Source organism: Pyrgilauda ruficollis, unplaced genomic scaffold, assembly GCF_017590135.1.
Source record: "Pyrgilauda ruficollis isolate IOZ18807 unplaced genomic scaffold, ASM1759013v1 scaffold74, whole genome shotgun sequence".
Taxonomy (NCBI): domain Eukaryota; kingdom Metazoa; phylum Chordata; class Aves; order Passeriformes; family Passeridae; genus Pyrgilauda; species Pyrgilauda ruficollis.
In genome coordinates, this window is record NW_024529266.1 from 1,190,280 (window position 1) to 1,212,448 (window position 22,169).

Genomic DNA, 22,169 nt, shown 5'->3' on the forward strand with positions numbered 1-22,169 from the left:
AAAAAAAAAAAAAAAAAAAAAAAAAAAAAACAACAAAAAAGTTGTATTCTGCCATAGTATGTTTGCTTCTTGAGATATTTGAAGCTGTGTGTAGTCTGTAATTACTTGTTTGAAAAAGAGTTTGATTCCTTCTGAAAGTGGAGCATGTAAAATCTCTAGAGACTTAAACCACTGCTAAAGACCATGTGATGATTGCTTTCTGTTCCCAAAGTGCAGACACTGTGCTCTGTCATTATAGAATGGAACTGCTTGAAAGTTCTGCTTTGCTAGTGCAGACAAATAAACTTACTCAAAAATTAATTTGTACTTTTTAAACTGTAAAAGTCATATGTTGACAAACTGACAGACAGGAGAAAAAAATTATGTTAGTCCAGGTGATAAGTCATGAGCTTGCTCTTTGGTAATAGCAGGAGTTACTTTAACTTGCTGGGTTCAGTGAGCTTCAACTTGAATGTTACTTCTGCTTTGTAATATTTTCTGACATTCATGTGCAGTGCTTGATATGTTATTATGTCAACCTACGTACCAGTGTGACATATAATAGGTACTTTTTTCTGCACACATTTTAAATGACTTGTTTAAATAGCCTTAGCAACAGATGGCCTGGTTGACAGCATGAAGCAGTTCTTGGAACTGTAAAACTTACAGTACTTGGAAAATTCATCACATTTCATGCTTTTATCTTATACCTTTTTACTTTTAGGTTTTAAAATTTGTAATTATGTGCTTAAAAGAACCTTGAATTATACATTTTGGATTTGATGACATTTTGAAATTGTTCCTTTCTTAGTGCTGAGTCTGATACGTTTTAAGGTTGCTCTGTGTTAATTAGGCCCCATTTCAAGCTGTCAAACTGCTATTGTTACAAACTATTACCACTCCCTCCACCCACATGATTTGCAGAGTGCAGAGTAATACAGCATTACAAGCAGGCTTTAAATACAGTACACCAAGATGAAGCTGCAAGGATCTGTTTCGCCTTTTGAGTATTTTTCTTTATCCTGTGGCTAACTGTGGACATTATTATCACTTTAGATTTTTATTTTTAAATTAAGTTTGTAGCCAGTCTGTTGTCTTCAGATATAACACATACGTGTGAAGTGATTGTTTGGTTAAGGGCAGCTATCAGTGATCTCATATATATGTTTTTAGTGTTTCCACATGTGACACCCAAAGGAATTAATGGCATAGACTTTAAAGGAGAAGCTATAACTTTCAAGGCAACTACTGCTGGAATCCTTGCTACACTCTCTCATTGTATTGAACTCATGGTAAAACGTGAAGAAAGCTGGCAAAAAAGGCTAGATAAGGTAAGATAATTTTCCTTTTACTTTTGTTGGGAAAAAAAAGTTTCTTTAGCTTGAAATTGAAATTTCAAATAAGCTGTTACTAACTTTTGTACTCAAACTACTGCTTTTATTTTTATGTACAGCATTTATTAATTTCAGGTGCTTAAATTATTAACCCTGTAAAATGTGAAGGAGCCTTGTTCTGACTGGTATTATAGTTGCTCTTTTCATCATAGTCTTTTTTCACAGCACTTACTCAGATAGTAGTCCTGTATTCTTTATATCTATAAAGAGCCTGAAATTATCTCGTAGTAGTAAGTGTATTGCTTACAGCCTTCTGACATAGACCTAATTATCCATGTATGCAAAATGATGTGCAAGTCTGTGAAATGTTTTAATATGATAAGAGATGGTGACAACACTGGGAAGAACAACAGTTCTAACTGTATATGTCTCCTCAAGATAAAATTATTTCACTGTCCTCTAGGAGATGGGTGAAATTAAGTTATACTTTATACTAATCGGTTAAATCTTCTGTGTCGTGTTAGAGTATCTGTTATTCTAGGCAGCGATAGTTCATTCTGAACCTACTCAACCAGTGTAACAGCTCTAAAGGAGCAGTGTCTTCTTGTCTGAGATCTGTTGTTGGAGGCATGGCAGGTTGGAGTTCAGGCTTTAATTTCTAGAATCTTGCCATTACTGGCTGGCGTGCACTGCAGCTGTCCTTCTGTTCTCGTTACGCATTTTGATGTGGCTTATACCATGTATCAAATTTTACTCTATATAGTGATATATAGTGATTCAAAGGATGAATATATTCAGACAAAATATACCCATATTTGAATCCCTGACCCTGTCTTCTGTATTGTTTGTGCATATGTCAGTGGCCTGGCCCTGTGTGACTGTACTGTGACTTCTGACAACAATTCATTACTGGTTCAGCTGAGTGTTGGAAGAATTACAGTAGGTCCAAGACTTGTTTCTAGGATCATAGGAGAGTTCAGATTGGATAGAGACCTCAAGAGCTCTCTCTTGCTCTAACCTTCATCTTAAAGGAAGGACAGTTTGAGTCAGACCAGGTTGCTCAGGGCTGTATCAAGACTCTCGACAGCCCAGCTTTTCTAAGTCTGTTCCTCATCTAACAACTCCTGTTGTTAGAGTGAAAATTTTTTGCCTTGCATCCTGTTGGAGAAACTTTTATACCAGTATCTGAAGCTTATTTTCCAGCCTTCTCCTGTAAACTGTGAGGACACTGGCTCAGTTTCTTTATTAGTTTCTTGAAATACTGGAAGATATTTTCAGATGCCACAGCAGAAGCCTTCCCTGTACTGGACAAACACTCTTCATTTTCTTCATTTGTGTTGATGAGACTTTCATTATAGCATGTGTTCCTTGCCTGTAGTTCAGTATATTTTAATAAAGAATAATATTTTAAAATATAAAATTATTTAGGTTTGAGATTTGTCACTTTTTTGTTGTCTTGTGAACTAGCTTTAAAGCACTTGTGGAAGATGTAATCAGCTCCACTGGTCTTCTCCGGACATCATCTCAACGTCCTTCCTGAATTGAAGGTCCCAGAACTGAACACAGGATTTGAGGTGTGGCCTCACCCATTCTGAATACAGGGGACAATCCCTGCCCTGCTCCTGCTGGCCGCATCATTGCTGGTCCAGGCCAGGATGCCATTGGCCTTCTTGGCCACCTGGGCACTCCCTGGCTCATGTTCAGTCGCTGTCAGCAGCACCCCCAGGTCCTTTTCCTGTGGGCAGCTTTGCAGCCACTCTGCCCCAGCCTGTGGCACTGCCTGGGGTTGCTGTGACCCAAGGGCAGGACCCAGCACTGGCCTTGTTGAACCTCACACCACTGGCCTCAGCCCATGATCCAGCCTGTCCAGATCCCTCTGCAGAGCCTTCCTGCCCTCCAGCAGATCAGCACTCCCACCCAGCTTGGTGTTACCTGCAAACTGACTTGAGGGTGCACTCAATCCCCTTGTCCTGATCATTCACAAAGATATGAACCACACCTTGTCCAAATATTGAGCCCTGCCAACAGCACTGGTGACAGGCCACCAGCTGGATGTAACTCCATTCACCACCACTATCTGGCCCAGCCACCCAGACATATGTTTCTTAACTAGTGAAGAGTATACTCAGCCATTTTCTCCAGGATTTTCATTTTCTTTTCTCCATTCTCCAACTCTCTTCATTCTCATTTTCTCTGTTTTCTCATCCACTAAGCAGGTCACCCTTTCATAGAAGCTTGGTAAGAAGCTTGGTAAGGCAGGACCTGCCTTTCACAAACCCCAGCTGGCTGGGCTGATTGTCCAGTATGTGCTGTGTGCTCTCACTTAAGGAAGTATGTTCCATAACTGCAGCAGGCAGTGCAGGGTGAGGAATGAAGCGTTTGCAATTAATCCAAAACTTCATCTTTGCCATTCCTTCTTCCTCATAGTTTTTTCCCAGCTCTAGTGCAAGTAGCTCTAGTGCCTCCATTGCTGACAGCCCTCTTGGAAAAAAATCTGTTGCAGTGTGGATCCTTCATGGGATCTGGTTTCTTCAGGAAGTACCCCTGGTACTTGGCATCTCCTCTGTGATTTCTCACCTTTTCTTCCAATTCTTCTCTGCACAGAGTGTATTTTACTCCTTTTTTTTTGCCTCAGAGAAGTGTCACATGCATGGTGTTAGGGCTAAACTGTGTGTTGCAGTGAGTCTGTTTTGGAGCTGGCAAGAGCCGCCTGTGTCTGCCACAAGGCAGCCCCAGTCTCCTCCCACAAATGCTACCCACGTGAGCAGCACCTTGATGCCTACCTACAGCAATTGACTGTTACCATTATTCCACAGTGGTAGAGCTGCTTTTGGTTTAGTTTTTATCTTTTCATTTTAGTGCTTAAACATCACTTTTTAAGAGTAACTTTTATAACTATGGGCCTGATCAAAAGACATTGCTTTCCATATGATAGATGGTGGGATGAGAATAGTGTAGATCTTTGTACTTTCAATTTTCTTGAATCTGTCTGTAAACGTCTCTAAAAAGTAAATACTGTGAGATGATAGAAGTATAGATTCTGTGGTTAGTTTTCTTTCACTACCAAAATAGTCAAATGTCCAGAATGAAATTGATGTGAAGCGTGTAGTATTATCTAAAGTTATTGTAGTTACAGCTTTTCATTCCATCTTCTATGCTTAGCTCTTAGGATCTTGATCTTGACTTTTTGTTTCCAGTGCAGTATATAATACATTGAATGTATTTTAAAACAGGCTTTTCTTAAAATGTATACACATTGTATATACAAAGGATTTTGTCATTAGTATTTGATCCACTGTTTTACTGGCAACAAAGTCTTTGTGATAATGCTTTTCATGTTGTCTTGAGTGCTGCAGCATTTTTCTGTTCTTGTTTCTGCCTTCTCTAATATTATTGCCAAGAGAAGCTGGAAAATTTGGAGAGTCATATTTTGACACGTGAATTTTAACTAATTTGAAGATTGAACTACAGAAGGTGTGGGGATTTGGGATTTGGGGTGAGTGGGAGAAGGAGTTGTGTTTTGGGTGGGGTCTGTTTTGTTTTTCATTCCAAGTCTGGTAACATTTCTGCACTTTTTTCAGTGACTTATACTCAAGTCATGTTTTATGTATCTTCAGGACTCTCCAGTTCCTTTCAAAAAAGATAAACATGCAAAATTTTATGAAATCTGTTAGCAGGTACTGCCTCTTTAATTGTTTCAGAATGAAAAAGCCTACAGTCACAGTTAAGGACAATATTATCTCCATCAAAGTGCTTTTTTTTGTGTTTGTGTAGAAAACTATACTGCCTTGTTCTACATCAAAAGTGTTGCCTAAATGGAAACTAGAAAATGTGTTTGAGGCTATGTTACCACCAAATTCCCAGTTAGTAAACTCAGCTTTTCAGTATTGCTTCAGGGTTTTCCACTGAATCTTTAAATTTCAGTTTGGATTGCTGAATAATTAAACCCATATCTGCAAGAAGTGTGATGTCCACCTGTTAGACTTAACTTGCTTTCAGCTGAAGTGATTTTGAAAGGGGTCAGAGAAACATCTTGCAAAAAAAGCTGATTTTTGCAAGAATTTCAGAAGTGTTTATAGCTTTTTCATGGAAAGTATCTGGCAGTATGCAGAATTTATAGAGGCAATATTAGACTTAGTCTGATTTTGGCATTACAATTGTTTTATTTGAAATAGACAATGATATAGCCACCATCAGGTTTCTACATAGACTGGCTCCTAAACAGCCTGTTACGGAAGAAGGATATCAAGTTGCACTCTCTGCATGGAGTCCACAAAATTATTCATGTTGCCCTAATTGTATATACAAACTGTTAAGTGTACACTACATTCAGCATGTTAGCTTTTTACCATTTTTTGTTTTACCCTTTGTTATCCCTGCCCAGGTATCTGTGTCAAGCAAGTTTATATGAAGTGTCAGATACAAAGTATGACTCCCAGTGAAGCATGAACAGCTATGCTTAATCTAGAAACCAGTTTTTGCTTGCTGATCTGGTTTCTTCCACATGACTTAGAAAGTATCCTCAAGGTAGCTAGTTCCCCAGACTTTCTATTATATATATGTATATATCAGCACATGTAATGTATACATGCAAATAAATTCAGAAACTCATCAGTTTTGCAGTTGCTGCTTGGAAAAAACACTACTCCTGGCCATTCCATTTATTGGGATGTTGACATTTCATTTTTGCTGCATCAAATGTTTATGTAATTTTACAGGAGACAGAGAAAAGGAGAAGAATTGAAGAAGCATACAAAAATGCCGTGACAGAACTGAAGAAAAAGTCCCACTTCGGAGGGCCAGACTATGAGGTATGAATTTCACTTTAGAAATTTTTTATAATACTGTGACTTTTTCTGGTGGGTTGATCCTGGATGCCAAGTGCCCACTAAACCACTCCTCTACTCCCCTTAGGTGGACAGGGGAGAGAGAATATAATGGAAGTCTTCTGGGTTGAGATATGGACAGGGAAGGGTTACTCACCAATTGCTGACAGAGGCAAAACAGACTCAACTTGAGGAAATACTGCTTAATTAGTAATCAAACCTTAAAAACCACCCTTCCCCTACCCCTCTTTTCTTCCTGGGTTTAACTTTATTTCCAGATGTTCTCTTTCTACCCCTCAGCTGTGCAGAGAGAAAAGGAACTGGGGTTGTGGTCAGTTCATCTCACATTGTCTCTGCCAGTATTTTCTCATCACAAAGAGCACTCCTTACACTCTACCCTTCTCCAGTGTGGGATTCCTCCCACAGGAGACAGTTCTCCATGAACTCTTCCAACATGAGTCCTTTCTATGGACTACAGTTCTTCATGAACTGCTCTGCATGAGTCTTCCTCACAGGATGCAGTCCTTCAGGAACAGGCTGTTCCAGCATGGATTCACAGTCCTGCCATTAAACTTGCTCCAGCATGAGCTTCTCTCCATGAGGCCACAGGTCCTGCCAGAAGCCTGCTCCTGTATGGGCTTCCCACAGGATCACATCATTCTTTGAGCATCCACCTTCTCCAGTAGCTCCTCAGTGGGCTACAGGTGGATCTCTGCCCCTCCATGGACCCTCCATGGGCTGCAGGGGAACAGCTGCTTCACTGTGGTCTGCACCAGAGGCTGCAGGGAAATCTCAGCATATGGAGCACCTCCTGCCCCTCCTTCTTCACTGACCTGGTACCTACTGAGCTCTTTCTCTCACATACTCTCACTCCACTCTTCTCTAGCTGCAGTTTTTTTCTTCCTTTGTTAAATACATTATCCCAGAGATGCTACCATAGTCGCTGATGGGCATGGCCGTGGGCAATGGTAACAGCAGGTTCATCCTAGAGCCAGCTCACACTGTCTCGGTTGGACATGGGGGAAGCTTCTATCAGCTTCTCACAGAAGCCAGGCCTGTAGCCACTTCCGCTACCAAAACCTTGCTACACTAACACAATCCACTTTTAAGATTGGGCTGTTTCTTAAAGAGGGAAAGTGAAGTTTCAAAAGCCGGTGCAAGCATGATTTACAAGTGTGTTCATGCCAAACGTGCTTTTTCACCATGGAAACTGAAACTGCATGAAGAATCTCAGTCCTTAATTTCTTGAGTGGAAGTATATCTTAACCTTTGTTGTTTTGCTTCTGTCTGAAGTATGTTTCTTACAGATATTTCTGTTGATTATTTCTTACTTTCTCATACATTTGATACCGCTTATATGTAATTGCACTTTACCTTTTTATTTGTTCAGCTGTAGAGATAAGTAAAACAAAAATATGAAAACTCTGACAGCAGAGTCAGTCCTAGAAGATGACATTTAACTTTAACTGATTTTTAATTTGTCACGGCCACTTGAAATACTGTGCCTTCAAATTCAGGGTTTAAGTTCTCCTCAGTGAGGTATTTAGTTCTAGCCTAAGATGCATAAACCAACTTTTGAGGAGTAATATTAGAATGGTTTAGGTTGGAAGGGACATTAAAGATCATATAGTTCCAATATCCCTGCCATGGGCAGGGACTCCTCCCAGTAGACCAGGGTGCTTAATGCCTCATCCAGCCTAGCCTTGAACACTTCCACAGATGAGGCATCCACGCTAATGTAAGCTGGTGCACCTGTAATACAGTAAGCTTGACCCCTTCACATACATTAATGAAACACGTTTCTACTTTCAAATCACAGCCTGAGAAACAGCAATACAACTACACAGCTATTCAAGGTACTTGACGTTAGATTAATTGTTGTCACTGAGACATTCACTGTAAAAGAATTAAATAAATAGGAAGTTGAACTTTGTCTACTTGGTTATGAACCCAGCTGCTTCTATCACTGCTGATACATAGTTTTGGGTGTTTTTTTTAACTTGCAGGACTAGGTTGTTTTAAAATACAGTAAAAGAAGTAAACCTAAATTTATTGAATTATCATTTTAATTAGGAGACTAGAGTTTTCAGTCCTTGACTTAACTCTACCTGCTGTTTAGTGTTAAACTGTTGTTTCCAAGAATTTTCAATAGAGATCCCCAACATTATGTCTTCCCTTGTTGTATTTTTGAACACACATGAATGTCAGTGCTGTAAGGCACTGAAATACTTGTAAGGAGTCTAACTCCATGGTTATGTTAATAGATGTACTTTACTGACACTGTAAACATTTTCAAGAGAAGACATTTATTAATTAAGTCCTAAATTTGGAGTCAAAGCATACTGACACTATTACTCACTTTCCTGGGTTTTTTTTTTTCCTTCTTTATGTAACTATCATGAAATTGTTGTTAGAGGAGGACACTTCATTTAACAAGTAAAGGTTTTCAGAGAACTTGTAATCTAAGAATATTGGTGAAAATATTTGAGATCTGTAGAAGAAATTTGCTTCATCAGTTACATGTAAAACATAAATGTATTTCTAATGTTAAATTGAAGTGGAACTTTTATGTCTCCAAGATTTTTAACGAGTTTTTTTCTTATGCTCTAGGAGGGTCCTAATAGTCTGATTAATGAAGAAGAATTCTTTGATGCTGTTGAAGCTGCTCTTGACAGACAGGATAAAATGGAAGAACAGGTACTGAAACTTGAAAAATATCTTAATGATGAGCACTTCCTGAGAGACTTCTGCATCTTACAGTCTGTCCTGAGATGTATCTCCTAAAGCTCTAGTTAATTTATTCTGACACTGATCAGGGAATTCCCCTTACTATTTTTACAATAAAATACTGTTGCTTAATATTAATTTTGAGAAAGTAACTTCATAGCTTGTCTAGAAAATAATAGTATAAGTGCTGAGTTTATTGAATGTCTCTAGTTTCTAATTCCTAAATAAATGTCCTGTATGAAAATTATCTATATGTGACTGCTGCACTGTTAAGATAAAAATATCAAATACTACTCAAAATCTCAGCTGTCTCTCAAAATATAATAATTGGTCTGAAGTTTCTTTATGCTTCAGTGATATATGGAATAGGAAAGACATTGTTCTGCCTGGCTACTTCACTAACTCATTTTTTTTAATACACTTCAGGGAATAATATATAATAGGTGCATGAAATCAGCATTTGCTGCTGTGCTTGCTGCTTATGGTGCTTTTGTTTTCCTTTTCTTCATTATCTTGTGCTTGCAAGTTGGTACTGAACGCTCTGTTGTGCCTTTGTTCTGATTACTTGGTTTTTTCTTTGTCTGTCTCTGGTAGCCCTATAGTCGCTCTTCCTCCATGTCTTCCATTGATCTAGTCAGTGCCTCTGATGATGTTCACAGATTCAGCGCCCAGGTACTGTATTGATGTGTCAAGTGGGGGTTACATATCTTTATATCATCCTTTTCTCTAGAACCTAGGTTTTTTTTTTGTTGTTTTTTGTTTTTTTTTGTTACGTCAGTCACTGCTTGCTTTAAACTGGTACATTGAGACAAACAAAGGAGTTCTCTATTCCTGTACTAAATGGTTGTCTTTCTTTACATCCAGCTTGCATGCATACCACTTGTGCAGAGGCCCAAATCTTGTGAAACTATTTGGTTTACTTAGGTAGCTTTAATAAAGATGTCTATAGTTTGAAAATTTCGTATCTCTAGTTATAATGAAAGTAGAATAACATGTTTTACAGAGGCTGGAGATGGTCTTTTCTTCAGATTGAATAGTTTTTCTGGCTTTTAAATCAAAGGTTTGATTTTTGTCTGAAGTGTTAATATGTAATGATATTAATACATTGAGTCTTATGGTTCACTGTTACCATTTTTTACTTCTGTGGCTAGTTTGATTACCTAAAGGCCATTAAACATGTTGACCAACAAGACTGTGGGTATGACAGATCATATTGAAGTGTTCATGTATCACTTGTCCTTCAGAAATTAAGTCCGACATCCTGAATATGTCAATGTTGCCATAGTGACATATTCCAGTAATGTACAAAATTACTTTAAGTACTTACTAGGAAGATGGTAGTTTAGAGTAGAATTAGAGTAGATTAGAAAAGCGTTGCTTTTTAAACTCCAAAACAATAGTTCAGATCTGTTATTCATGCTATTTCTTTCCTTCTGTGGTCCATATGTGGTGGTGAATATGGAGTTTCCTTCTGGGATCTGCTCTTTTGGAGGCTTTTTAAAAGCTCTGACCAATCTTTTTTTTCCTAAAGTGAATGGATTTTTATTTTTTTTAACAGCCTGGAATTTTATTACCTGCAGACCTTACTACCAGCTCCATGAGCAGAACCAACACTTAAGGACTTGCCTAGTAGACTAAAATTCCAAGACCTTTTGCAGTCACTTTATTTCTGAAATCTGAACTTACTGCAAGGGAAAAAGTATGCAAGTCCTATTGCGCAACAGTGATAGGCTCATCTACTGGCACTCCAGTAGCTGAGTTAGTTTTCCAAGTTGTTTTTTCTTTGGGAGGAGGGGTAATAAAGTGAGGGGATAATAAAGTAAGGGAGTAATAAGTAATACAAAGCAAGTTTGATTGCCAAGACAGGAACTAGTACTCTGTCAGGTTGTGGTTGCAGAGATCATTCAGCATAAGGGGAACTTATATTTTCCAAGGTATGCACGTGTCCTCATTTGCACCTGTTGTATGCCTGTGATAACATTTCTGTATTCATACGATAAACCTGAGTTGTAGAGTACCACTGTGACTGCAGAACTAATCACTTGCAAAGATACCTGAGGTGGACTAGATCGTTATATCTATAATGCAAATTGTGGTTAAGTATCAGGATCTAATGGACTGGAGTAAAGTTGCTCTTTTTGCCTGCTGTGTGGATTGTACTACATGAAAGTTACTATGGAGTGCCTCCTAATCCAGTTTCAAGTTAATGGACTCACTACAGAAAGTATGAATATCCCCACATGCAGTTCCACCCTCCAAGTATTTTCCCTAAAACAAATTTTTGCCGGACTAACAAGTCACTCCACCTGCTCTAGAGTTTCAGTTCTACAGAACAAAACAACAGAGAGCATGATGAGAATAGCAGACCTTTTCATTCTACCTGCTATGGACTTTATTAAAAATGTATTTAAAATTGGCTTCTGTTCCCAGGCTGACAGTTTGGCTTTAGGAAGGAAAACTAATATCTTGGTTCTTAATAAATGTGATTTTTTTCCTAGATTTCATGTGAATGAAGGAAATGTTGGTATCAGTAAAAGGTCAGGTAGCAACCTGCAACCCTGTTTTTAAGACTGAGAAATATGAACATGTATTCTGATGGGAGCTGTTTCTTCAGTGTGTCTCTAGAAAGGCATTGTTGTCTCTGCCAGTTGAGTGGGAGTTCAGATTACTTTCTTTTAAAGATCTGTCAGCTTTATAATAGGTTCTGAGTTGTTCTTAGGCCCTTAAAAGGGAAAAACTTGCCACTCAAAGTTCAGGTCAAGGCTGTATGGCATACAGGTCACAAGTATTTTTGCAGACCGTTCTTGTAGCCAGCTGGGAACCCAGAGGTAAGAGTGAGCCTGTCAGGTGGGAGAGAATCTTTGGATCTTGACTATGCCTCTGAAACTGGTGCAAGTTGACAGATGGTGACCAGTGCATAGACTAAATACAGTTTGAACAGACAATGTGCACAAGCAGGTTGTGTAAATACTGCATTTCCTGGTAAGCAGGTGTCTGTTCAGATTGCATTCCTGTGGGTGCCTCATTCTCTTCTTTCCTTGATATTTCCTTCATCCCTTTGTATCTAGCACATAAAGCAAAAAGTATCAGAAGACAAAAGTAAATGTATAAATGTAACTTTTTCCTGAATAAATTAAGAAGTGGGATAGAAAACACAAAAGAGCCTGAAGGTGTGTCAAGTATGTGTTAAGAGCATAGCAAGGATTCCTTTCTTAATGCAGTATGACCTAGAGCTAAATCATTAAATATTTAAGTAGCCCACATTCTTACCTGGTTTGTCACTGGGAAAAAAAAAAGGGAAGAAACTTTTGTAGGAAACCTGCTAGTAACTGGCAGCAAAAGTTGGCTTGTCTAGAAGCTGAAACTTAAGTCTTGGTGATGCTTTTCACTGAAGCTCAGAACCAGAGCACCCAAAACCTGGATTGATAACTTTGCCTTGTCTAGATAAGTCTATGCTTAGTTAAACTAAAACAAATTAGGATTTCCATCCAATGGATTTTGTTTTTTCATGTTGTGATTCTAGAGTTTTATTAGATTCAGTTACCTTTTTTCTTTCTGGCCTTAAATGTATTGTCTGTTGAGTACATAGTACAAACAAAATTACTGCCTTGAATTAAAAGTAAATAACGTCCTGCAATTCTGTATCATATTAAAAAAAGATTAGTTAATATTACTTTTGCTGTCTACTTGTTTGCATACATGCTCAAATAAGCCTTACATATTTTACTCCACACTAGGCTTCATATTTTTTAAGATGTGCAAAAGCACCCTGTTAATTTTTCAGACCGTTAATTTTGTGATTGTGCACTTCTTCAACTAAGCTTTGTGTTGGTCAATTAACTAGTTTTGTTTGTAGTGCTTTTCCTTCTGGGGAAAAAAAGAAGTGTTTCTAGTAGTTCAGGAGAATGCTGTGAATCGTGTGGACTTGCTTTCTGTCACAAGTTTTAGTAGTCATCTATCTTTTGGGTGGAAAAAAGTTATTAAAGTGTTTCAAATACTTGAAGCATTACACAGCAATGGATACTCTATGATTTTGCTTCTGTTTTTATTTGGGGAATTAGGAAAAGGGTGGGCAACCAAAGCAATAGAATAACATATTAGATCTAAAATAAGCATCATCTGCCTGTCCCAGTACCCATTTTCATGCATATTGTATGGAATAAAAATAAGATATTCACATAGCTTGTGAAAAACTATACAAATATAGCAAATATTTGGCTGTTAAAAAAGGCACAGCTGCTAGCAAAATAAGTTTTAAATTAGCATTTTGTAATTATAGAATCTCTCTACCACCATAATCTTTTGAGTCTGGGCATTTCTGATTTTTTTCTAGCTGTCAGCTGTGCAAAGATGCCTCTGAAACAGAGGAGGCATGCTTTGCTTGTGACTGTTTTCTTCACTTCTCTTCCAATATGACTTTTGATGTGCATTTGGTTTTAGAGCTTGTCAGTTTTCCTCCCTAATCCCCTCCCTGCCTTTGCAGAACTTTTAAAATGCTCTTCAGTGAATATCTTACAGTGCATTGTAATTCCATTTAGAGATACTTGCATTTTCTATCTGCTGAAATAAAGAACTGTTTTAGGTGGAAGTAATGAGGTTTGACATCACTAAAGGCACTAAGGCAGGCTAGGAAGTAGTGACAAAGGCTGAAATTGGAATTTAAATCAAGATTTTGGCTTTTGTTTCCGAAGGCCAGCATTATTTGTTTGTTCCTAACCTAACAGAGAACACTCTCGTTCAAATTCAGCTCCTGCACAGGAATTGAAGTATTAACTTGTGACTTCCAGTGCTGTACAGTATCTCCCCAAAAACATGGAAGGAATGAGTTAGAAATGCCTGGTTTTTTCTTTTACAGGTGGAAGAGATGGTACAAAACCACATGACGTATTCCTTGCAAGATGTAGGAGGAGATGCCAATTGGCAGCTAGTGGTAGAAGAAGGAGAAATGAAGGTAAATGTTTCAGGTTTGGTTAATTCTTATAAGATGATACACTGTGAAAACAGATACTTCCAGTGTACATTTGGCAGTGTTATCTTTACTGCTGGACTCTGTGATCTTAAGGGTCTTTTCCAACCTGAATCATTCTATGATTTTTGAAAATATTATCAATCAGCAAGTTATGCTGTTGTAGCTTCTCTCTGGGAATAGCACTGTTTAGGTTGGGACTGGAGTCCATGAGAACTGTGGCTTCTAATCTGTTTATTCATACAAAATTCTGTGTAACTCTTGCAATAGATTCATCTTTACAAATTCCTGTCTCACTCTCTCCTACTTAAAGCTTGATGTCAAAGAAATGTGTCAATTCTGTGTACAGAAATAACAAGAGTAACAAGCTGCAGTGTTGGCTGCTCCACCATGATTATAAATCCGTCTGGATAGTAATAAACAAGCTAGCTTAATAATTTTTGGAGTAGAAACCTTAAAGAACTGGTATTTTAATATGAATTGCCACATAATAATGTCTTCAATGGATGTTTCCACAGAACACTTTAATGGCAAATTATTTGCATGGTAAGCTTATAGGTAAGTGGTTTGTTAGTTCAGGTTTTTTTAGACTGATTAAATTTAAGCAACTAAAACATGAACAGTTTTGACAGCTTCTGACCTACATATCTTTCTTTGTGTTTGGCTATAGGTATACAGACGAGAAGTGGAAGAAAATGGAATAGTTCTAGATCCTTTGAAAGCAACCCATGCTGTTAAAGGGGTAACAGGGCATGAAGTTTGCCACTACTTCTGGAATGTTGATGTTCGTAATGACTGGGAAAGTAAGGCATTGGTTCTTCAGCTTTGAAGGTTTATCAGCAAGAATAGTATTTATAGCATTGTCCTATTGTCTGTGACTGTTCACTGATGTGGTTTTTTTTCCTTCCCCCCATCCCCCTCCCCTTTTAGCAACAATTGAAAATTTCCATGTTGTGGAAAATAAACACAAACCTGAGGTTCAGGAGTGTAACTGCTTATTCCTATTTTTAACTGAAAAATTCATTTCAGTTTAGTGCTCTGTATTTCAAAGGCCTTAAAGTTTTGCCTTAATTTTTTTCATATGAAGTGTAGCCAACTTGAAATTTCTGTTCCCTATTTACAACAGTTCTCTTTCAGTTTTCAGAATGAAATCACTTTAACTTAATAATATAACTGGTTTGCCGTGCTTGATTTTTAATTTAAACTAAGGATAGTAGTTAAACCTGGGAAAGCTTATGTTCAGGTGTTTCTCTGCAGAGAGTGTGGCCGGCTTCTCAAAGGGATGTGCTGTATTTGTCTGCGATCAGAAAGATACCAGCATTCAGTGAAAATGATCCAGAAACATGGATTGTGTGCAATTTCTCTGTAGAACATGACAGTGCTCCTGTAAGTATTAGTTTGATTCTGTGAAGTTCTGCTTTTAAGGTAGTTTTTCTCTTCCATGGTAATGCGTTTGCAGTACTAGTGCATGGGTGATGGAGGGTTTTTGCAAAAATACAGTTGATTTAAACCAGGTGGTAAAACGACTTGATGAAGGCATTCCTAGCCAAAAGCTTTATTGCTTTACCTCTCAGTTGAATGATCTAAGCTGTTACAGCAGAATGGAAGCAAAATTTCTGGAGATGTGAAAACATTTTAAAGAATTGAGGTTATTTTGTGTGGTATCAAATCAGTATCTCTTCAGCATTGTCAAATATAAGAGTAGGTTTGTATAATTACAGATAGGGTTAAGTCTCCATTTTACACAGTTTTGCCTTAGTTCTATGAGATAATAGGAATGGTTGTTTTCCTTTGATTGCTATTCCACAGCTTTCAAGGGAAAAGTTAACTGATATTTGTAAATGCTGATACATTATTCTTGAAATGTTTCTTTACTGATTTGTCACAACAGTTGAAGTAATTCACTTATAATTTGTTAAGTAAGCAGAAACCTAAGATTCAGACATTTAAGATCTTTTCCCTATCCACCATATATCTTTCACTTGACTCACTTTCATGTTAAATCCATGTAAATGCTAGAAAGTAGACTCTAAGAAACACAGCTTCTAGAGTGTCTTAGACTTCATGATGAAAAGATGTTCATGCTCAAGTATGCTGAAACAAATGTAATTTAAAGCTTACAATGTTTCATATTTTTGACAGCTGAACAATCGTTGTGTCCGTGCCAAAATAAATATTGCAATGATTTGTCAGACGTTAGTAAGCCCACCAGAGGGCAACAAGGAGATAAGCAGGGACAACATTCTGTGCAAGATTACATATGTAGCTAATGGTAAGTATAAAATTTTCCAGTATGACAATCATGATAGATGTTCATTTTGGAGAGTTGAACACTGGCACCAAAAAAAAAGCCTTTGCCCTTGATGCCTTTTCCTTTTTCTATTATATCTATATATAGCATCACCTTTGTGTTCATCATGTTCAAAAGGTCTCAAATTAAGGTGCTACATGAACTGATGAATGGGATCATTCATTATGTGGTACTCTGGGAGGAATAAATGAAAGAGCTGTGTAGCTCAGCCTTAAGTACATAACCTTGAGGTGGAGGAAGGTGGGCAGAAATGTCTATAACTGGAATGAGTTGGCATAGCTTTTCAGTAATGGTATGTCATGTTTTTTTCATGTACTACTGTAATTTTTTTTTTCTCCCAATTCATCTCATTAGGCTGAAAAGCTGCTGATAGTAAAGATACAGCTCTTATCCCCTGATGCCAAGAAGGAGTAAATATATTTTGTATTAAGATGCTTGCAAGCTATATAATTTAGTCTACATTTCTTGATTTTTTTTTTTAGCTGATAGAATCCTTGGTATTGACTGAAAACTTGTCAAAGCCAAATTGTATTGTTGCTGTACCGAGTATTTAGAAATGCATTGTAGTATTGGAGATACATGCTTACTATCTTCTCTCCTGAAGCTACAAAACCCTTCAAGGGTAGCTCACTCTGCTTTTTGTTTTTTCTAAAGTTTCCGAATTACTTAAAAAGTATATTTTCGCTGCCAAATTCTGAACTGTGACTATATGGGAAGTGATAGCTTTTTCAGCAACTTACTTTCCCTGTGAATGAAAATGTAATTAAAAATCAATTCTAATTTTGTTTAAATGCTTTATAATCATTTGCAGGGTGTTGCCTGTGTGGCAGTTCTCCAGGCAAATGCAGTAATTATTGAAAAGTTAAGACTGACTCTGCTTTCTTTGAAATAAGGAGTCACTCAAGTCTCTTTCTCTTTGTTTCTTGGAAGCTATAGAGAATATCTTCTTCTATTCAGGCATTTTCCCAAGACTCACCATGCAGCATATTTAATGTTTTCTAAATAATGGCATCATTAGGTCTGGACTGAGCTTGAGTATTGCACACAGAAAGTGCTACAACACAAGCCTAGGGGCATAAAAAATCTGCTGATGGTTATTCTTTCTAACTTCAGGAAGAGTTACAGAAGTAATTAACTAAAATTTACTTTTTTAGCATGTAGTGGAGTTGCTTTATTTTAATGTCCTTCTTCCTGTTTACTTCTAGTGAACCCAGGAGGATGGGCACCAGCATCAGTGTTACGGGCAGTTGCTAAACGAGAATATCCAAAGTTCTTAAAGCGTTTTACATCGTACGTGCAAGAGAAGACAGCAGGAAAGCCTATTTTATTCTAGTACTAGCAGGTATACATACTTTTTAAATCCTTGATTCACCATTTTAAAGGCCAGATGGAAGTATGCAATCTAGGAATGTCTTACATTATTAGCTTGGCTTCAGTACTTGCTTTAGCACGCAATATACTTTTTTAAAACATGTAATTTGTGTGTACAAGCTGCACAAGTTAGCTAGCATTAGTTTTCTTAGAATTTTCTTGGTTCATTCTGCAAGTTTTTGCATACATGTCAAATTTATATAGAAGTAAAATAGGTACTGGTTTTTTAAGTACTGTTTTTTTCAGCTATCACAGGCATTTTGTACTTGTTCTGAAAAAATACATAGTGAAGTTACTCTAGAGCCTCATGAGGTTTTTATAACTTAAATTCTACTTAAAATTGCATATTTCATAGACTATGAGGACATTTCAGTTTTCTTTTATACTGACAAAATAGTTTTGACCTAGGATTTTTATTAATGGAACTTCACTGACAGACCAGCATGAATTACTAGAGTATTTAGAAGATTGTGACTTAAGTTTTTAAGCTTTCTGATGGACCTAGGAAAGAAAAGGGATTTCCAGGTGCTTTCTGAAGTTAATGGATATATTCTTCATCGTATAGGTTATTGGCTAATCTAAAGTTGTTTGAACAGTTAGATGATGATAGAAGAATGAAGATGGTAGAAGATGATATAATTAGAAGAGGATTTCTTGATCACTTTGAGGATATCTGAGCCCCTTAGTGCTAAATAAGGCTTAACTTATTTTTGCTAGTTTCAACTCCTGCTATATATTTCATTTTCTATAACTGTCATGTCAACTCATAGAATTCTGCTTAGTTGTGCTAGTGTTACAGCATCATTCAGTCATATCTGAAGATTAGTCTCTATCACTTACTCTATGTGTGACATAGGTTACTTCTATTTTTGGGTTCTATTTACTGTGTCAGACTCCGTAAAGTTACTGTGTCAACTAAGACTAAAAGTCTTAGTTGTTTCATTCTTCTGTGACAGCTATCCCTGTAATGATGCACAATTTTAAATGAAAATTGTTAGAGAAGTAGTGTACATAAAGCATTAGAAACAGGGCATCACAAGTTAACACGTGATCATAGCAGTCCTGACAATACTTAAGGTGTTTAACAAGTTCATTTTACGTCAATATACAACCTTTTCAGTGCTGTATTCTTCTCTTTGCTTACCTGCAGCAATCAGAACAAGACTGGGTGAGCATTCCGCATTGGAGAAGTGACCATGCACAAAGCACTCCATGCTGGAACGAAGGATCTACAGTCTTTTTATGGCCGAGGTTCCAGGCTTTGTATACTGAAGTGAAGAAGTGTTGCAACACCATGGGGCTGAATATTTAACAATTGCTCTCTCCTGCTAACTTTCTTGCTGAATCAGTGTGTAATTATAAATACATGTATTGATAACATGTATATGGCTCTATTTTTATTTGCTTGCTTTAGAAGAAGAAAAACGCATAACAACTTTGAATCACCAACATGGGCTACTGTGTTAATTTTAAACAAGTTGTAGAATTTCATTGTCAACCTTCCTAAGATACTTATGCAGTTTCTGTGCATGTGTAAAAAGCACAAGAGACAAATGCACATATAGCATACTGTATGTGCTTTATATGCACAAAAATCTGTGTGGTATTTTGGGGGTGTTGAAAGGAGTGGCTTCAGTAAAATCTAGGTAATTTGTTGGCAGGTTTTGTTTTGCTTTGTATAATCACAGTTCATTACTGCTGATTTCTATAATGAATCATCTTGTTACATAAAATGCCAGTTAATATCTGAGGGCTGTCAATATCCTTAATGACTTTGCCTTTTCTATTGTCTTACTCTTATGACGATCTTCAGTTCTGAAGGAGTAAGAGTGTGAAAAGCTTTATTTTTTCCAGATATCTTTATATTTCTATTGTATTTTTTAGTTATGTAATATGTGCTGCATAATTTTTGTTATTAAACATGATCCAGAAATACCTAGAAAGATTCTGTATGAGAGGGCAAGAGACTGCCTAAACCCTAGGAGACATCTGTCCATGCTATCTGTGGACTGCTTTCTTGGATGATATCTGGGGCTTTCCCAAAGCTGTGAGAAGGTACACTATAATATTTATTGAAATAATTTGGGTTATATAAAACAACATTCCCAGTCTAGATTGAGGATGAGTACATTATTTTCAGATCCTGCATGTGTTTTCCTCATCTCAATAAAGCTGTGCTATGAGGTTCATGTAGAAAATTATTTGCCTCTTGATCAAAACCCATCAGAGATACAGGAATGCATACTTCTTACTGGAAAGTTCCCTTTAGCTGCTGTGAAAATTTACATGTCAGGTGTTTGCCTGCCTTTGATTCTGGAGATACTTGTTAAGAAAGGACTGTGTTAGGCTAGTACAGACTGTGAGGTCTTTTATCCATGTCCTATAGTTGGAAACTCTTCAGAAACTGCTCGGTGTTTCACTGAACTGGGTATCTTAAGGAAAAAAGTTGCAGATATATTTTCTTTAAAAGAAAGCTGAAAGTCAAATTTATGTCATATAGTGTGCTAGGTGCCTGAAAAGAGATATGCAGTAACTTAGTGAAGATTTGGTAAAGAGTAAATATGATCTGCACAGTGTTAAAAAACTTCTCTGTTCATCTTCTCTGTAGAGACGAAACCAAACCTAACACATGATTACACACGCATGCAGATTTCATGCTCCACAACTCTTCCCTTTTTATTTGCCTTTCTCTAATGGTGTGCATGGAATATGCCTTATTACAGAGTTATTCTGTCCATTTGAATATGTAGAAAAGTGCCTATATGGTAATGTTAGCAAGGCAAATAAGATGAAAATTTGTACATCTTTACTATATCACCAGTGAGCATTTTATATACTGATGTTAAAAAACAAAATCTTATACCTCAAAATGTACGTCATCTTTTTACAGTCAACCAGGCAGTGGTACATTCCACCATAACCACTGATGGGAACTTAAAAAAAAAGTCCAAAATATAAAGAGTTTAACTCCTTATTTGCCATTTCTGGTAATTGTTGGAGCACGGGCAAGTTTATTAATTTAATAGAATAGCTTTATTTTACAAAGGTATGGAAAGTTTACAAAGCAGTATATAAACTTATATCATTAGTTGCATTTGCACTAAATGTGATGTACTTTTGCAATTTATTCTGTAAATAAAACGACACTACAGATCCTATTTGTAAAGAGTATGTTTTAATTTTAGATAAAGGCACTGGTACTTCACTGTAGCTAGCCCTGCCCAATCGGATTTGTAAGAGGCTTTTTAAAGACTATGGAAGGAGTTACGTGACTCAGAAATCATTATTAATGGACCTCTGAAAAAGTAATCTCAAAAGGCAGTAGGCCTCTCATATATTGTCCTTGTGTGAGTAGCCATTATATCCTTCCTTCTGGAAGAGATGTTGCTTTTATGGTTTTGTACAATTTACCCTGTCTCTTGAGCCCATCCCTCTTGTCATTCACTGCCAGGTGTGTGCGCTGTGAGTTATTTCCTCCTGTTATCAGATCAAGAGTGTTAACACGGCTGTGGTTGTCTTTGCAGAAGCAGCTTCTGACTCTAGAATGGTTGCTTTGTAAGCTGAACCAGTTCAAAATCATCAGATATTGTTCTCTGGATATCTGCATCTCTTTGGAGAATTTGGATGTTGCCAAACTAGATCTGAAGGACATGACTTGACAGAACTTGTACTGGGAATGAAGATGAGATGGTCATTGTTATTCTGTCTTAGAAACTGAAAATCTTTGACAAATTTATCTGTGAAAAATGTGATGCACTTTGAAAAAACCTTACCTTCTACTTAATTGGGCTGAGCTGGCTTATCTGAAGTTGTGCAGATTCTCTTTAATCAGATTGTCCACCTGTATTTTTGTCAAGTTGTACAGATAATGCTGTATTTGAATTGCCACTGTTCATTTACAGACTTAAAACATGAATCATATTTTTGAGTACCTTGAGTGTGTAGAGTTGTAACTGTTCTATAATAGCTTTATGATCCTAATGATAAGTTTTAAAAATTAAAAGAAGTTGGCTATTACATGTTACAATCACAAATTTAAAACCAGTATTTAAAATTTAAAAGTATTAAAAATTATGAAGAAAAATCTTGGGTTCTTGTTGTTTTTAACTTTCCAATGTTTGGAGAAACCTTACATTTTAACCAACTTTTAAATCATGAATGAGATTATATACAATATTCTAGTGCATGGAAAACATTTAACAGGAAAGCAGTTTACTTGTGTTACTGAGGTCACTAAGATGAAAACCTGAATGCCACATTAGTTTAAACATTGACAAGCTCATTTTGTGCAAGCAATCAGAGGGGTGTTAAAAAGTGCTCCAGGTAGAGTGTAGTCATAAAGAGCACTTCCCAGAGTATGTCAGCTCCTCATTTGTATGGAATAACAAGATTCTGGGAGCTTCTAGAGGAAGAACAGCAACTCAGGACTAAGTTGTGCGAAGCATAAACTTACGGCTTTTCCAAATAAGATTAATTTTTAGTAACTGAGATAAGCTTCCATGAGAACTTTTCTTAACAGTAGAAATAGGTGGTGCCTAATAGATCAAAAACAATCCTACCTTTATTTCTCATGCAGTGATTTCTACTTCTTTATATACCAGTCAGGAAAATTGTAGAAACCTTACAGGTATGCAGGACTGGAGGAACAGTTTGAA

The 22,169-nt window shown here is 37.0% G+C and overlaps 1 protein-coding gene across 1 annotated transcript in view; it reads left to right on the forward strand.

Annotated features, from left to right (window-relative positions):
* CERT1 (ceramide transporter 1) overlaps positions 1–21,598 on the forward strand; it is a 78,444-nt gene extending 56,846 nt beyond the window's left edge. Inside the window, exons 7-17 of the mRNA XM_041486078.1 lie at positions 1,153–1,310; positions 6,032–6,124; positions 8,750–8,902; positions 9,461–9,538; positions 13,722–13,817; positions 14,503–14,635; positions 14,763–14,817; positions 15,065–15,218; positions 15,975–16,104; positions 17,349–17,485; positions 18,665–21,598. Of these exons, the coding sequence (XP_041342012.1) occupies positions 1,153–1,310; positions 6,032–6,124; positions 8,750–8,902; positions 9,461–9,538; positions 13,722–13,817; positions 14,503–14,635; positions 14,763–14,817; positions 15,065–15,218; positions 15,975–16,104; positions 17,349–17,476 (1,178 nt within the window). The 3' untranslated portion in view covers positions 17,477–17,485; positions 18,665–21,598. The remainder of the gene's footprint in view (positions 1–1,152; positions 1,311–6,031; positions 6,125–8,749; positions 8,903–9,460; positions 9,539–13,721; positions 13,818–14,502; positions 14,636–14,762; positions 14,818–15,064; positions 15,219–15,974; positions 16,105–17,348; positions 17,486–18,664) is intronic.
* The last annotated feature ends 571 nt before the right edge of the window (positions 21,599–22,169 follow it).